Here is a 17,714-nt window from a genome sequence, read left to right as displayed (position 1 = left end):
ACTGAAGGTACCCGGATGACCCCCTAAAAACGGTCAAAAAGTTCAGTGTGGAACGATGGACCCTACTCGCACTAAATGGGCGCCATCTTGACTACAAAGCGGAAGGGGAGGGACCAGGGACAGCTGATTAGACGAACGCATCACGTGGGTCTGACTGCTCCCGAATTTCAAAACCGACCATAATGGCGGCTCGTTTTCCGAATACGATCTCGTATTTTATGAAAATAGTTCACCGAAACGTGTTTCTGAAAACATTTTAAGCGAGAAATAGGCCATACAGTTGCTGAATCTGTCTGTTTTTTTGATCAACAAAGGTCAATTTAAGAGATTTTTGTCAGATTTTGAGAGGCGGCGAGCCAAGCGGCCGCTACTAATTTGCATACAGGAAAGGCCGTATTTTTGGCGGGCTGGAAAACTGCGTTCGTCACAAGTGGGCACTATGCCAGTAAGTGGTCAGTGCACATTAGCAGTGTACTGACGGAAGTATGCGGAATGAGACACAGTCCAGGATTAACTCAAAAAGACAGACACACGTCCTGGTCCTGTTGACATTTTACCCTACAGCTGTCAAGTTGATGTCAATATGTCAATCTGTGTGTGTCTACAGTGTGTATATGTGTGTTTCCTTTATTGAACCAGTTGTTCAATAAAACACTATCTTGTGTTGGGAGTGTCAACTCTGAGTTAAACATAAGCAAAATAAAAGAGTAAAAAGAGATATTATATCTTATTATTTGATCAAATTAGTAGAAGTGTTCCTCTGTCTTATTTCAACCCCGTCAAAATTATACGTGCGTTCTGGAGAAAAGATAATTGCTGCCTGGACTATTACTTTTTTTTTTTGATAATACGTTTGTTTTCTATCTGCACAGAAGTTGTACAATGTGCCGGACTTTGACCCTTTGATGAATGGTTTTAGTGTGGTTAGGTTTAGGCTACTAAAACACATTCTCACTCCCATCGCGTAAAATACGGACGCTTGTTCAGGTGCTTTTGGCGTTGTTATTGGCGCTAAACGTCTCCTTTAGCGTCCTATCGAAATGGGTTTTATCTAAACGCGCTTGGTCGGGACTATTGGCATCACTTTTGACGCAGTTAGGTTAACCCTCATGTTGTTCTCGGGTCAAATTTGACCCGTTCTCAAAACTTCTATAAAACTTCTATATCAGAAATATGGGTTTCTTTTTAACCAAATTACTCAAAAAATTAAGTACAATTGCAAGTACTCGATTACTTATTTCACTGAATTGTGGGTATTCAATTTTATTGCATTATTTGCAAATTGAAATGGTTTCAATACCTGACAACTTTGACACACGTCTGTGTTCTCCACCAACATACGTTCCTCTAATATCAGTCAAAATCATTCATCATTTCAAAATTAGCTATAATCTCCTATAACTGAGATTTACTGACCATGAATTCCAAAAAATAAGTGTAAAACTATTGGTAATAAGTGATGTTATTTAAAAAAAGTGACAAAAACATTGAAAAAAGTGACAAAAACGTCAGAAAATGTGTCAAAAATATTTTAAAAAAAAAGAAAAAAAGTGTTAATTTTGACCCAGAAGGACAACAAGTGCATGGTCGACCAGAAGACAACACGACGGTTAAGGAAAAAATCGTGGGTGGGCTTATAAAAGGTACGCTTCCGTGACACGTGGGACTAGAACGGTAGAGTTGGGTTTAGGAAAAAAAGAACAGGACAAGAATGGGACAGTTGGGTTTAGGAAAAAAAGAACAGGACAAGAATGGGACAGTTGGGTTTAGGAAAAAAAGAACAGGACAAGAATGGGACAGTTGGGTTTAGGAAAAAAAGAATGAGACAAGAAAGGGACAGTTGGGTTTAGGAAATGTGACACGCGGGACATGAACCCCGGTCTCTTGGGTGAAAGTCCTGTGTTGTTTGACCCATCCACCCCCCCAACCACCCTCCCTAGGTCCACAGGTTGGCTTCTAAAACACTTGGCTCAAAGAGGTAATATGGTATATTTAAATAAACTTAACAGTAATAACAAAGGGTAAATAACTAGAGGTGAGAGAAAAGTCAGAAGAATAATGCTAATTTTGTGCAGCAGAATTTTGTTTCCAAAACTGGTAATTATTATCATAAAAACTATCATTATCTTGCCTCTTTTGGAGCTCACGACTCTCAGGTTGGGATCTACTGCCTTATACAGTATGCAGGCTTGTATCTGACAAATAACCCTGTCACTTCCTTACATAACACAGGCTTAATATGCTTGGATGAGACTGTAAGAGCAACATGAATCATGGTGGGGGCCACTCTTCAGATATCCTCCTTTATTTTCCAACAGCTCTCACCTAGGTTTCTCTGAAGATTCTCTGATTTTCTATTTTAAGGGTTATCTGATAAATCCACAGTGCTCCCTAAACACGGAACTGTACATGAGCAGAATTTAATATAAATAGCCTAAACATTTATACAATTTATCTAAACTGGGTGGCCCATGAACTCCTTGATCATTATGAGTTTATACCTATACAGCTGGAACAAATGAGTCTGTGTAGCTGAACAGCTCGATCTGGCAGAGCAGCCTCACCGTGACACAAGACAGCGCAGTAATATCTGCGCTGCAGGTTTATGGAACTAACCTCCTTCATACAAGCAAGATAGTAACACAACATGCTGTCTTATGAAGCAGCACAATGTGTCATTTTTACGGTTTAGTGATGTGCAGAGAATCTGGTGGAACTCTTATGATGAGGAGACGAGCCCGGCACATGTTTCCGCAACTTTATAGACGCAAAATGATACAATCAGATTGTGTGTGTGTGTGTGTGTGTGTGTGTGTGTGTGTGTGTGTGTGTGTGTGTGTGTGTGTGTGTGTGAAGAGCTGGAGTGCCATTTCAGCGTGCACTTTAATTATTGTAACCCTCAGTCCTAAATGGCAACAGTTTACGTGGCTGCAATGTCATTTAAATTCAATCACTGTCTTAACCGGGTCATTATCGCAGGGCGCCGGTCGCCTCCAGTAACCTTTAGCGAGCCGGCATCATTTAAATTCACAATTTCACAGTGATACAAAGGACAGGTAATCAAAGTCTCTGATGTCATTTGTGTGTGTGTGTGTGTGTGTGTGTGTGTGTGTGTGTGTGTGTGTGTGTGTGTGTGTGTGTGGGTGTGTCTATTATTGGCCCTTTTATGGTTTCAATCTACATCTTACCTCCGGATCAAGTAATTAAAGTAATTTTTGCACAATGACACACAGCTATATTGCATCCATTACACCTCTCTTCTCATTCACATCCTGTCTTTACACACATTAAGGGAATAGTTTGATATTTTTTATTTTTCATTTTGCACCATCATCAGGTCAACGTTTCCTCCTTTTATGAGCAAAAAATTCCTACAAAACTAATGTCATTCCGTCAGCTTCAGCTGTACTTTATTAATCACTAATTAGCAAATGTTACCATGCTAACACACTAAAGAGAGATGCTAGCATTGTCATTGTGGGCATGTTAGCATGCTGACATTAGAAATTAGCTCAAAGCCCCGCTGGGCCTCAGTACATCTAGCTGTAGGCTACATCTGCTAGCATGGCTGTAGACTTTAAAGGCCTTTACACACCAGGGGTGTTTTTTTTTCATGCGATTAATTTGTACGTCAATGTAGTTTTTTTTCCGACAGTTGTTTTTGTCATGAGTACTTTTACACAGACCGCGAATATTATGCGGCGATAAAGTGACGTAATCTTTTTTCAAAACAATGTCGATTTTTCTGAACTTTGCACAGCAAATGAAGGCATCAACCAATAAAAAAACAACACAGAGGCACATAGTCCGAAACCCATTTAAAACTTCATCATCTATGTATATTTCTTGAAGAGCACTTATTCCCCCTAGTATTTCCAAAAATTCTTCAATATGTGCCAAAATAGTATCTGCTGATAAACCATGTTGATCAATTTGAACTGCTAATGATAGCATGCTATCTCGGAGCCCACCGATGTCTTCCATTATGTCCGCACTCTCACTTCACCAGCCTTTTTTTGCCCACAGCTCTGTTCTGAATGTGAGAGATAGCCACGCCCCCTGATTTGCATATAAGAACTGGAAATAAATAGAGAGGGAAATCAATAAATGTGGATTTATGAAATAAAAGTCTTTTGAAATAAATAAACGTGGACTTATGAAATAAAAGTACCATGAAATAAGTAAAAGTAAAACCTTTTAACATATTTATTTAACTAATTGATTCATTTATATATGAATATTTACATTTATTTAATTATTTATGTATTTATTGCCTCATTTATTTATTTCATGATGTATTTCAAAGGCATATTTATTTATGTATTTATTTAGTAATTTATTTAATATTGAATGAAACGGCATTCCATAATTCTGCGAGGCTGATGCAGCAGTTTTTACCAGCACACTGACCACTGTCAGGTTATAGTTCGGTCATCATGATGCAGAGGAAGTTTTCTCCTTTCTTCAAAGAAAACGACAAAAAACTTTAGGTTGGTAGGTAGGTTTAGCTTTAGGTTGGCAGTGCAAGATGTAGGTTATGGCATAATGAGATTTATGGTAAGTATGTATAGGTTTTTTTTAACAGAAACCTATCTTTATCATTATATAATCTATTTGGTGTGAAGCTATTTTATTAGATAAATACTAAGTAGTAGTTAGTGTAAGTGTAAGATTGATACATATGAATCATATGTATCTCATGAACCATGCATACATATAGCTATAAGTGAAGCACTGTAATTCGTATGTATTCCACGTATTTTTTGCTGTGTGCACCACATTGACTGCTGCTGTACAAGACTGCTCTGGTCCGTATAGGAAGGAGGTCATGTATGGATTAGTCAAGCCGGGGAGCGGAGTTTGTTTCCCGGGGAAAACAAAAGACTTTCACCCAGGAAACGTGTGTTTGTGTCCCGGGGGTAGTACTTAAGGGAAACGGTGTTTGAATCCAAACCACAATCTTTTGTTTTAGTCATTTTGGTGCCTAAACTTAACTGTCGTAGCCGTATGGCGGTCACCTTTTTGTCGGCTAAACTCAACTGCAACGGCTTCTTAACCAACCGGCATCTACCCAGCTCACAGGAATCTTTTCTCGGCTAAATTTAAACAGGTCCTTTGTTTAAATAATTTGTCATAGTGAGAGCTTATGAACTTGGGTGTTTATTATAACACTAAGATGAGCCAGGAAGGACCAAGGATGGAGGGGTGAGAGATGAGAGAGAGCAACTTGTGGAAACTGAAGTGAGAAAAGGACTAGGGCTGGGTACCAAATTCAATACTTTTTAGGCACTGACTTGAAAAATGCCTTGTCACTCAATACCTAATTTCAATCCCTAAGGAGTACATTTCATCAGCCTCAGTGAGCCAATAAGCATGCAGCATGCTTCTACAAAGCTCTAATTGACCTTTTTTCACAGCAGACATTTGGACTTGTCATAGTAGGAAAAGCACAATAGAAATTGATAACCTTAACGATGGCTCAATTCCATCAAGTGTCCCAGTAAGCTATGTCAGTGAGTCAGCATGCACAATACCAGGGCCTCTCCTAAGTGGAATGCAGCCATCATTAATGGTTTTGAATACACCTGTGCTTTTCCTACTATGACATGTCAACATGTCTACCATGAAAAAGGTATATAATGCTGCTGATTGCTGTCTAACGTTACAAGTCGTAAAGATGCGCAGGAAAAACTCGTTATGCACAGAGACGGGACTCACGTAGTAGGAGTGGAAAGAATAAATGAAAAAGATTTGTGCCGTAATGTGCAATGGTGTAATTTCTTTTTGTTTAAATGGATTTTATAAATTTGGTATTGAAAAAAGTATTGTTTAGGAACCGGTATTGAAGTCACGGTATTGGTATCGGTACTGGTATCGACATTTTTTGAACGATAACCAGCACTGGAAAGGAAAGAGTCAGGAAAGATGAAGGAGAGAAGAGCCAGGAGGCCTCTGCTACAGATACACACATAGCCGAAGCCTTTGACTTAGCAACCCTACAAACAGGGCCAGTGCAAGTAAAAAGGTATATTTCCCACCCAGTCAGTTTGACGTACAAAAATGAGCGTTCCAACAGAGCTGGTTTCAAACCTTTGAGTGGCTGGAATACTCTGTATAAAAAAAAGCTGCATTCATCTTAGTGTGCAGGCTCTATGCAAAACCTAAACAACCAGACATATTCCCTCGTGAGTACAGTATAACTGGAAAAGAGCCTTGATCCTTCAGGGAGCATGAGATCTACGATACACAAGGCCATACATAATTGCTTTTGGGGGTCACAATGAAGGGGAAGATAGTGATTACCAAGGTAATTTCATGGAGTGCAATTCAATCCATTTTTACAAACATACAAATCTCCATAACACACCACCTACATCTCATTATCATCCCAAAATAAATGGAAATGGAAATGGACTGCATTTATATAGCGCTATTCTAGTCTTAATGACTACTCAAAGCGCTTTTACATAGTACAGGTACCATTCACACACATTCATACACTGTGGCCGAGGCTGCCGTACAAGGTGCCACCTGCTCATCAGATAAACATTCACACTCTGATGGCGCAGCATTGGGAGTACTTTGGGGTTCAGTGTCTTGCCCAAGGACACTTCGACATAGGACTGCAGGGCCAGGGATCGAACCACCAACCAATTGGCAGGCGACCGATCTACCACCTGACCCACAGCCGCCCCTTAATAAGAGGATCCAAAGCTGCTCTGACATCATAACTGCAAAAGATATTTTAGAGCTCAAATCAGCAAAAATGTATTCAATCATAGTAGAGGAAGCAAGGGATTGGCATTCAGAGCTACTTGCTTTATGTGTTCGGTCATTTCACATCCCAATAAACCGTTTTTCTCCCATACTGGAATATTTGCCAGACCTAAGACGGTGCCTCTGCAAAATAGCCTCGGGAAGGAACTTGTTTTGGTGGAACGTGTGTACGTTTAAAAGTTGTTTTAGTCGTGCAACAGAAAACTCAGATAGGACAGATAGTCTAACTAGCTGTCTGGATTTACCCTGCAGAGAAATGAGGAGCAGTTAACCATAGTCCTCATAAATCCACCAGAGTTTAAAATTACAACACAAAGAAAGAGGAAGGTGACGAAAAAATCCGGCCGAAATGAGGGACATCCGGTGGAATTTCAGCCGGCACCTGAACAAACCTGGAAATGAAACGTCATCGATACAGACTAGGTATTCGGTATATGACTTCACAAGACATGGTAAAGGAGCGATTTCTTGAATTTTGCAAGCTCAATGTTAACCCCATCCCTAACACCATAGAGAAGCAGTTTGTCAAACATGGATGGGAACATCTCACGCCTGTTGCTCAAGCACACGATGGCGCCCTTGTTATAAGTGGGGCAAGAGTTGGAATTAGAGCTTAGAGCTTTAGACAACGTCCTGAAGCAATTGTTTTCCATTGCTATTCCAATGAACTAAATCTGGTCCTCTGCGACACTTGCAAAGCTGTCCCTGAAGCACGTGGCTTCTTGCTGGAGAGCGTCTACTCTTTCTTTAACACAAAACTAGTCAATCATGACGAACTGAAAGCTTTGAAGAAACAGCAGAGAGGAAAGACAGAGACATATATACTTGGAGCGAAACCTGAGGAGAAAAGGAAACGGAGTGAGAAATACTGACAATACACAAGCTTTGAGATCATTAATCATTGTTGAGAAGAGAGGCAGAGAGGACAGAAGCAGAGAGAGAGTCCTCATGGTTGGGCCCTGCAGGATTAATGGTATGTTCTGTTCTTTTTCTAAATTTAGCTTACGTAAGCAACATGTGACTGGCATTTTGAAATCAACTAACAGACAGAATGAAGACTTTTTTGTTAAGTTCATTTAGGGATTGTACCATTAAGGAGAGACGACCTGGGTGTCCCTTCTTTAAAATGGCTTAAGGCTTTAGTTTCTGTGCTGTGGTCATAGCATGAGCAAATGTTTCTCATTCGTATTATTTGACTATCAGTGTTTTCTCTCTTTGGTTTCTTTATAAGTAATACTTCCCAATCAACTGTCAGTCAAGTATTAGTCTATATCGACAACGGTTCATTTATGGGATAGTTCCGGTGCCGCCGAAAGTTCTGCCAGATTTCCCTCCCTTTCCGCTTTCTTTGTGTTAACTTTAAACTACGGTTGGATCGAGCAACATTAACCGGAACATCTGAACAACGTTAGGCTGAAAATGGCAAGTTTTAAGGAGAATTTGGATCTTGCAACAAGGCAGGCCTGCTTGGTTTGTTCGGGGAATGATTGTAAAGATTTACAAAGAATATGTTCACGGCATTTACTATCTAACTGGGACATTTTGGTGGGATTTGCTATGGATGAAGTACACATGGTGATACACTGGTAAGAGCAAATTATGTTTAACCATGTATCCAGCTAATTTAAATAGCTCACTTTACTGTAATTGTTAACTTCATTTAATATTGTATGTGGCGTTTTCTTTTGCGGGGTGCAAATGTTCCACCAAAACAAGTTCCTTCCCGAGACTATTCTGCAGAGCTACCGTCGCTGCGTCCGGGACTTAGCGTCGCTCAAGATGATTGTGATTGGTTTAAAGAAATGCAAACAAACCCAGCACGTTTTTTTCTCCTATGCAGGAGTGTATGCTCCTGTTGCCAGACCTTCCTCCGCAACGCTGTGGAGATAGGTCTGGCAATGCGAGACAAGTCTAGTATATACAAGTTTTGTTGGTGTGAAGATCCTCGTAATTAAGAAAAAATTAGGGCAAATGTCCATTTAGAGGGAAGGGGATGCATTGTCATTTGAAGATTGTTTTAAGGATTAGAGAAACAAATTAATAAATTTATGTAGCATAACAATGTTTTTATATCTTTCCTATTCCATCAGTCATCTCATGACCAATCACATTTATCTTGTGAAGAATCAGAGGGGTCTTGACATGCAGGTTGGCATCCACCAGCCTCAAATACTGAAATAAAGGGCCCCAAGTTTTAAACATTTTAGCAACATAACAGAGGCTGCCATCTGTCAGCCTGAAATTGCATCATTCTTTTCATTTCCGGACACACAAACCCTTCCTGCCTTTGATTCCAGCAACTGGATTACCGTTGCTCGTTATTCGCCCCAAAAATCAATTAACTACCTTCCGTTTGAACAAAACATGGCCACCAGGAAAGGTAACTCACATAATCTAGAAACACTGGAGAACATTTTCTCCATGTAGACCTCTCTGCACTGCTTACTGGTGGCCTTTAAAAGTGACTTTAAGGAATAACGGGTTGTTTTTAGAGCAGAGGCACGACTTGTCTGGAGACAGAGGGTTGGAAGTCATTTAACGTCAGGACAAGTTACTTAACAGATTGAGATTTTCCATAAAAAACATACAGTATGGATTAAACTACCCAACAGTATGAAGTAGTAAAAGTCATTCCACCAACAGCAAAAATGCTGCTTACTCAATGCATGTAAATGTGGATGTGTGCACACTAAAAGAGACTTTTTGCATCAGTAACAAACACCAAAGGCCCCTGACCAAGCAACGCTTTTTAATGTTGAGAGAGATGATGGGAGTGAGAATGTGTCGCCCTGCATGCCATGATCACTTTGATGCAATTAAAGTGATCCAGCAGGCCAATAAGTGGCATTAGACATCCATCCTGCGCTATAACAATGATCTTTAATGAAAAGGCAAAGAGAATAAAATGAGCAGCTTCAGAGTCTCTGGAGGAGGAAGCAGCTAATAAAGGAAGGCACAACACAGGATCATTGACAGCCTTCAGGTTCTTGAAAGACGTGTCACAAAACGTAGTCCTCCACCCATGAACTCTTATGGTACATGTCCATATACGCGTTGTTTTGACAGAAGGGATCGTCCCTCTTCCCAGTATTGCACGCTAGTGGGCTTGCCACCAGTTTCTCTTCACTGACCACTGACAAGCAAAAAAACAGTCTCCACCCTCCTACAACCGCAATGGCTGGAGCTGATTGGACGAGCGCATCACGTGGGTCTGGCTTTCAAAACCGACCATAATGGCGGCTCGTTTGGAATACGATCTCTGTTTTACAAAAATAGTTCGCCAAAATGTGTTTCTGAAAACATTTAAGCAAGAAATCTTCATTTCAGATCGACAACGGTCAGTTTAAAAGATTTTCGTCAGCTTTTGAGAGGCGTCGAGCCGACCTGGCTGCTCCTCATTTGCATGAAGATCAACTTTATTCAAATGAGGAGCAGGCGAACCGACGCCCCGCTTCTCCAAAGTCCCCTCAACGCTACCCAAATGCATTGCAGGGCTGCTTTCATAGAAATGAATGGGAAGAAATGACGCTGACAATGGACACAAACCATCAGGTCAGCTGATGGAGAAGAAAGGCCTCCACGGTGGCATGAAATCCAAGAATAAATAGGGGTGAAATGGAATATTCTCCACCCTGAATTGTCTGCATTATTTGAATTTCAAACCGGTGTGTATATGCAGAAAAAAAAGATATTCTTTGCTGCTGTCTGTCCGGAGCCAAATGCAGCAGAGTCAAGTGAGTGTCCAGTGTTAATGGAGTCACAGGAGACACCACTGGATCTTTTGTTCTTATTGAGTGAATATTTATTTGAGGTGGGCTATATGTGTATGTGTTTTTATCACTGGTTGCTTCTGTGGATAGATGAAAGTTTCTCCGAGATTTGTGTTTCTTTTATAAAATGTTGGGATATTCTTATTTTGACAGCAAAATATAAAGTAATAATCTGGAATATTAAATCACCACACAGAATAGCCAATAATGGGCTACTCCAGACAAATGAATCATCCATCAGTTAATCATGTTACGATCATCCAATTCAGACACATCAGACAACACGAGGGCAGCAGGTCGATATCTGCAGAAAATTGCTTCTCGTCTGGACTGTTTGTGTTTGTGAGGGCATTTGCACATGGACAATATTCTCACATTGCCAGACCTTCCTCCACAGTGTTGCAAAGGAGGGTCTGGCTATTCCACACAACATTCCAGCATGGGAGAAAAACATGCTCTGGTTTATTGGCATTTCTTTAAACCAATCACAATCGTCTTGATCTAGGATCTAAGCGCCGGACGGAGCAACGGTGCCTCTGCAAAACAGCCTCGGGAAGGAACTTGTTTTGGTGGAACATGTGTACGTTCAAAATTCTACTGTGCTAACTGTGCATTTTAACATCATTTTGGACTATCATGGTAGGGGAAACACTGCATTATGTAACTAGAAGGACACCAACAATTCTGAGAAAACTTACTTTGATGATGAGCCACGGGGCCATTGGTACAAACATGAGGTGGTATTACAAATGAAATTGGATATTAATCTATAGAAAAGCAGATATTTACAAAATGCAGTATCAATAACTTTTGAAAATTTGATATTTATGCGATTTTGACTAATGGCTGACTGAGCACTATTTTCTGAAAATAGCTCAGAATGATTTTCTGAATGACCAAGGTGTCTAGATTCTGGCTTTAGTTTCACGATGTTGTGATATTCCTAGATCAGAACTCCTTAGCTCACATACATTAACACATTAACACATTATCACAATACATTTTTTTGCAATTATTTTTTAGGGGTGCCAGGATCAAGTTCCTAAAAAAAAAAGGTCTTAAACAACCTACACTGTCATCATAAACCTCCTCGTGCCAACCCTGCAGACCCATAAGGTTAACCGGAGTGTTGCGCGTGCACTCACCGTCTTCCAGAGCGCCAGCTGCAGGAACAGACCCGTGTGAAGTAATGTGGCCATCCATTTCAACCGCGAGCTTCCAGAGATAAGACTACTGTGCAATAACATTCTTGTTCACTTTGAAAACTACGCGCACAAAAAAAAAGTCAAAATATGTTCAAGGATGTTATCAGACTTCGACAATAAGAAATCACTTCCCTTTTTTTCTTTTTGAAATGAGCCGCTTGTTGGCCGTTTGCCGATATGAATGTTGTCGGGTGTCTCTCCGGTGTCCGATGTAGGAAAAGGTCCGCATTACGCGCGAGGGAGAGCCGGGACTCCACTGAGCCAAATAAAGGTGCGCTCCTCCCTGAAAAGGCAGAGACGGAGCGGCGCGCACAGGCGCTGTAGCGGCGCGCACAGGCGCTGGCACTGCAGCGGCGCGCACAGGCGCTGAGCGGAGCGCAGCTGCGCGCTGACACATGACAGAGGACACGATTCAAGATTCAAGATACTTTATTGTCATCTATCTATAAATTGCAGGAACGTCTGTCTGTCTGTCTGTGTGTCTGTGTGTTATGCGCATATCTCTCAAACCGTCCGATGGATTTCAAACTTGACAGGTGTCTTGCTACGGGCGAGTAAGTGCAGTGCCAAGTTTGACGTTGTTTGGATTAGAAATGCAAAAAGATATCGTTAAATATATATCGGTAAAAGAAGCACACATTGGCTTTTGCCACTCTAGCTGCTGGCCACTCCCCCTCTCACACTGCACGCTGACTGAGCTTTGGCAGCTAAAATGTGAAATACACTTCAGACCCACAAAAATGTGCAAAGTAGCACTACTTTGGACTGTCTTTGACTTTGAATAAACAAACAACAATTCCCGAATTTAAGGATGTTGCAGAATTACTAAAAACACACAAAAACAGATTTTGCACAGGCACTGCACTAGTTGTATGAACACAACGAAATCACGTTGCTGGCAATCAGTTCAGCAACTGTATGGCCTATTTCTCACTTAAAATGTTTTCAGAAACACTTTTCGGTGAACTATTTTCATAAAATACAAGATCGTATTCAGAACGAGACACCATTAGAGTCTGTTTTGAAATTTGGGAGCAGCAAGAACCACGTGACGCGTTCATCCAATCAGCTGCCATATGTTCGTCACGCTCATCCCCCTCGTCGTTTCCAGTAAGTGTTTTAACATAGGTGTCGAAAGTGGGCACTACGTCGGTAAGTGCGACACACACACGCTCCGAACCGAGACAAGCGAACCGAGCAGTTCGGATGTTTTTTCATGAACCGTACCACCCCTAATATATATATATATATATATTAGTGCTGTCAAACGATAAAAATATTTAATCGCGATTAATCGCATTAATTTATAGTTAACTCACAATTAATCACAATTAATTGCACATTTCTATCTATTATAAATGTCCCTAGATTTCTTTTTGTTCAATAATTTTTTCTCATTTTAATGCTCTTATCAACATGGAAAAGTGGATTGGCCTGGCTTTGATGAGGGGGCGGAGAATTGGCATCAGCCGTGTGCTTGGCCATCAAGTGGTATTTCAGACTGGACGTGCTGCGATGATTGCTCAGTTCACAACGACAAAACACACAGATCACTTTGGTCTTGTCAATGGAACCATTTGGCAACTTTTTGAAAGTAAACTTTCCATTCAGAATCTTATTGGCATCCATTTTGGCGTCTCGCGCTCGCCATCCACTCAAAACGTAACGTTAGCCTACTTCTCTTTGGCCGGCTCGCACGCCCAAACAAGTGTGTGCGGCGTGCCTGTTGTTTTGTTTCCGGTCTAGCTAGATCAGTGTTGTAGTTTTTCTAACGTTACTAGTTGTTGCAGCAGCATGTGAAAAAAACTACAAAGTTTGCTATGCCAAAAAGAACAATCTTGCAATAAAAAAAATGGGTTTGCGTTAACACCGTTAATAGCACGTTTAACTGACAGCACTAATATATATATATATATATATATATATATATATTAATGCTGCACTTTCATATGGCTCTTTGTAGTTTTGCTTATTTAAAGCTAATGTAGTTGCACTTTCTAAGCATTTAATTCATGCGAGCCTTTGCAGAGGTTTTTTGGGTGTCAAGTCAGTCTTAACACACAGTCTACTGGAATCACATTCAGAAAACTAACCTTATAAGTAGAACCACTTACTAGTATTGTATCTCCTGTGTCATATACAGTTGATTTGTCTCTGTATATTGTACATCAAAATGCAATATTTGTTTTTAAAACCATTATCATCAAAATATCAGATGATAAAATAGACAAAATAAGAACCATTATTATGTGAAGCTCTGGAAAATCATGCTAAATGGACCTTGAGTCAAGCTTTTTTTTTTTATTGTTTGTAGATACTGTTTTAGTTATTTCTGCCATGATCCCTGTATCCTTGCTGTACACTCTCACATAATTAGGATGCAAAACGTTTCACAGTGATAGGACAGGCTTCTTCTGTCATTAATGAACTTTATGTCACTCTCAGAGTCAGCATCTGTGTCATTCTTTTCTTCGTCTGTCATTTATGGTGTATGTAGTTTACTGTCTGTTGACACTATTTAGGTGAATTGGAAAAATGAATGAATAAAGTGTTAAAAAAAAACTTATTTTGACCCAAACCATGATCTTTTCCTAACCCTAAGTAGTTTTGTTGTCTAAACATAAGCAGCTATATTTGAATTCACAACCACATGTTTATAATGTCAACAGGGCATTACATAGCCAGTGAAATGTCCTGAAAAGTTGCGTGCTATTTAGACACCTTCCCTTGAGATAATATTGAACTGTATGGTTTTATGTCAATATGTTTGAGGCTTTCTTGTGGGAAATTTATCCCACAAACTGTTCATATATATGAAGAAAACTATGAAAACTGACCCCGGTATTAAATAACATGAGGAATAAACTGAAAAAGGTCATTTTGGTGGGATTAAAGTGACTCTGTGTCACTTTAGAGGGAGCACTACTGTCATTTTACAAATGAAAATGTTGAATTCATGCGCCAGTGAAACACAACCTGGGTCAATCAAATACACTCAGGGGTTTTAAAACTACAGCCGGTCTTGGTCTGGTACGAGCAACAAGCTTATGGGGGCTGATGTTAGCAAACTTCGCACAGTCTCACTTTATGGGTAAATTGTTGAAGATAATATTGGTTGTGTTGTGTTTTTGTGCAGTGTAAATGTCGCAGCGGTCCATTCAGTCCTTTTTCAGGTAACATATCACACAAATAAGGAACTATTACTTTAGTGTGTGTGTGTGTGTGTGTGTGTCCTGTGGTACAGTAGGCATGCCGTTGCAGTTATGTTTATTCATTACTCAGGACACTTTATATAAACAGTGAGAATAAACAGTGCAGGTTGACAGTAGCCAATAGAGCAGCAGTGTGTGTGTGTGTGTGTGTGTGTGTGTGTGTGTGTGTGTGTGTGTGTGTGTGTGTGTGTGTGTGTGTGTGTGTGTGTGTGCTGGAGGCACCTTGCAGAGGTCGATTGATGACAGACGGTGCCTTTGGCGTTTCCAGCAATGAATTTCCTGCAGAGAACAGCACCTGTGAGCCCAGTGAAGAGTAGGGGTGACTCTAATATGGGGATTAGGCTACACATATTGTTAGTTTTATCATTAGTTTACGTTTGTGCCTGAAACCTGAAAAAGGCTCAAAATAATGTGTGCTCCTTTGTATTTATCATATCAAACGTCCAGTAAGATTACGATTTGCTCTTAGGGCAACAATCCCTCAAATATAAAGGTGTAGTAAGCGATGTTAATCCATTAATTTTTGTGTCAAATTCAGTGAATATCTCATCACAGTCACATGGCTCTTTATTTTCTGTGTGCCCTGGCTCTGTAAATGGAAAACAGACTGAAAGGAACGCACAAGCCACAAAACACTGTTCCAGCCAATCAGCAACAGACAGTTGATAGTAGTGGGGGGGCAGCATGTAAATGTGCCGGCTGGCCAGCCCGTGAATCATGGGGGGTTGGAACTTCTGAAGGGGGGGGGTTGTATTTGTGTTTGCATCGCTTACTGCACCTTCAAATGACAAAACTGGCTGTTTGATTTATGAAATGTTTGATTTATGAACATCTTCTGATCTGCCACCTCTTTGGTTAAAGTTTTGCTATGTGTGGCCCTTTGGGTGATTTTTAGTCATGTAGAAACTAAGGGCATTGTGGTTGTCAAGGGCACTATACTGTATAAGCATCAGGCACTCAAATAAAGTAGTAGAAAGTACATCATGTGTCCTATCTGATGCAGTGATTTCAGACTTTCAGTGTGACGTTTCATCATCATCAGTTTATTTTAATCAGGGAAGAACAGCAAACACTCATGTCTTTCAATCAATGTTAAAAACAAACCTGTCCATTTGCTTTTCTTCCAGAGCTCGGCCCACGATGAGTAATAATTAAGATTAATGGGCAACATATTGAACAGGTCTCAGGGGTAGAATATCTCAGCCGTATATTAGGCTCCCACTTAGAATTTGAGAAACAAGGTTGGAAAAGCATCTTACATACATCTAAACTTATTAGAGACTGCCTCCCATTTTATAGTTTCATGCACTCTATGATCTTTTCAAATCTAAGTTATTGTGAAACCTCTTGGTCACAAGAAGCATCTCCAATAACCACTTCCTTTTACGATGATATACAATCGAACAATTACAATTTTGGACAGGAAGCCGATAAGGTCTCATCATTGCAATGTTGCAAAGTTTTGATCATTTTATTAAATTTGCAAATCTTAAACTTGTATATAAATGCCTACATAACCAGGCTCCCCAGCATCCAAGATGCCCTTACGTAAATCCTCAGTAGGACAAACAGCTTTTTCTGGATCCTGATCCTGACTGGGATCATTTTAAACTTCATCTGAAACCGTATTTGAAGAGGGTCACAAATGATCTGGTGCTTCCTGTTTTATGGTGCTTTATTGTATTCTCAGTTCTTAGTTCTGCATTTTAAGGCAAAGATCTTCAACAGGGGGTCCACAACCCCTAAGGGGTCTTCGGAGTTACTGCAGGGGGGGGCGCCTGATTATTGTTTGATAATTGTTTGATAGTTTTTTTTTATCAAAAATTAAAATATGTCTGAAAATATACATTAACATTATTTTAACACATTATTAGCAAAGCCTTTTTTGCAAAAAGCAAAAAAACATTTAATTTACACATTTTTGATGATATGGCTTACTATAGGTAAGACATTAAAACTTGATGTATGAATAATATGTGATTTTTCATCCATCCGGCCCAGTTTAATATGCAATTAAATGTTATACATTGTATGTAGTTGGGGGTCCCTGCTCCATCTCTTTTTTAGCTAAGGGGTCCTTGGCCTAAAAATCTTGTTAAGTTTGTGTTTACTGTCTTTTATGTGTTTAAGTGTGTTTGCATTGCAAATTAGCTGAGGCTATAAATGCTGTGGAGTGTAGCATAGGTCTATACTTGTCCCTAAACAAATAAGCATGAAATAAAATCTAATGAATGGCCACAATCAATGAATTAGCTTGCAGCCGTGGTTTATTTGCACTTTGCTTAATTTACAGTAAGTTCAGCTTTGGACCTAAGAATCTTGCTTTTGACCAATTACAAACCATATAATGCCTGTTTTCCACCATCTAATTGTAAGCCTGCTCCTTTGAGAAAATCACATACATGATTCATATTGAAGGAGGCAAAAACATCTGTATTGATTTGTCCTCAGATTTGGAATGTATTAAGTTTCCCATATACAATATTGTGAATCAATGTGTATGTGTGTGTGTGTGTGTGTGTGTGTGTGTGTGTGTGTGTGTGTGTGTGTGTACGTACAGTATATGTAATGATGGAGAGGGAATATAAATCTTTCATTTGAGGACAAACTGTCCTCCTTTCGGTTATTTCCCACATCTGCTGTCTCAGTTTCATCTCTGTCTAAACCACAACAACCAAGACAACGTGTTTTGTCTTATGAAGAAGAAGAAAAAACACCAGAGATTTGTTATTTTTGTAGGAGGTGATTTA

The 17,714-nt window shown here is 39.9% G+C and overlaps 1 protein-coding gene across 1 annotated transcript in view; it reads right to left on the bottom strand.

Annotated features, from left to right (window-relative positions):
• ghrhrb (growth hormone releasing hormone receptor b) overlaps positions 1 to 12,022 on the bottom strand; it is a 53,312-nt gene extending 41,290 nt beyond the window's left edge. The window contains exon 1 of the mRNA XM_031282317.2: positions 11,693 to 12,022. Coding sequence (XP_031138177.1) covers positions 11,693 to 11,794 — 102 coding nt within the window. The 5' untranslated portion in view covers positions 11,795 to 12,022. The remainder of the gene's footprint in view (positions 1 to 11,692) is intronic.
• Between the last annotated feature and the right edge of the window lie 5,692 nt (positions 12,023 to 17,714).

Source organism: Sander lucioperca, chromosome 11, assembly GCF_008315115.2.
Source record: "Sander lucioperca isolate FBNREF2018 chromosome 11, SLUC_FBN_1.2, whole genome shotgun sequence".
In the NCBI taxonomy this organism is placed as follows: domain Eukaryota; kingdom Metazoa; phylum Chordata; class Actinopteri; order Perciformes; family Percidae; genus Sander; species Sander lucioperca.
Note: the sequence above shows the minus strand (reverse complement) of the source record. Positions and strands in the feature narration are given on the sequence as shown.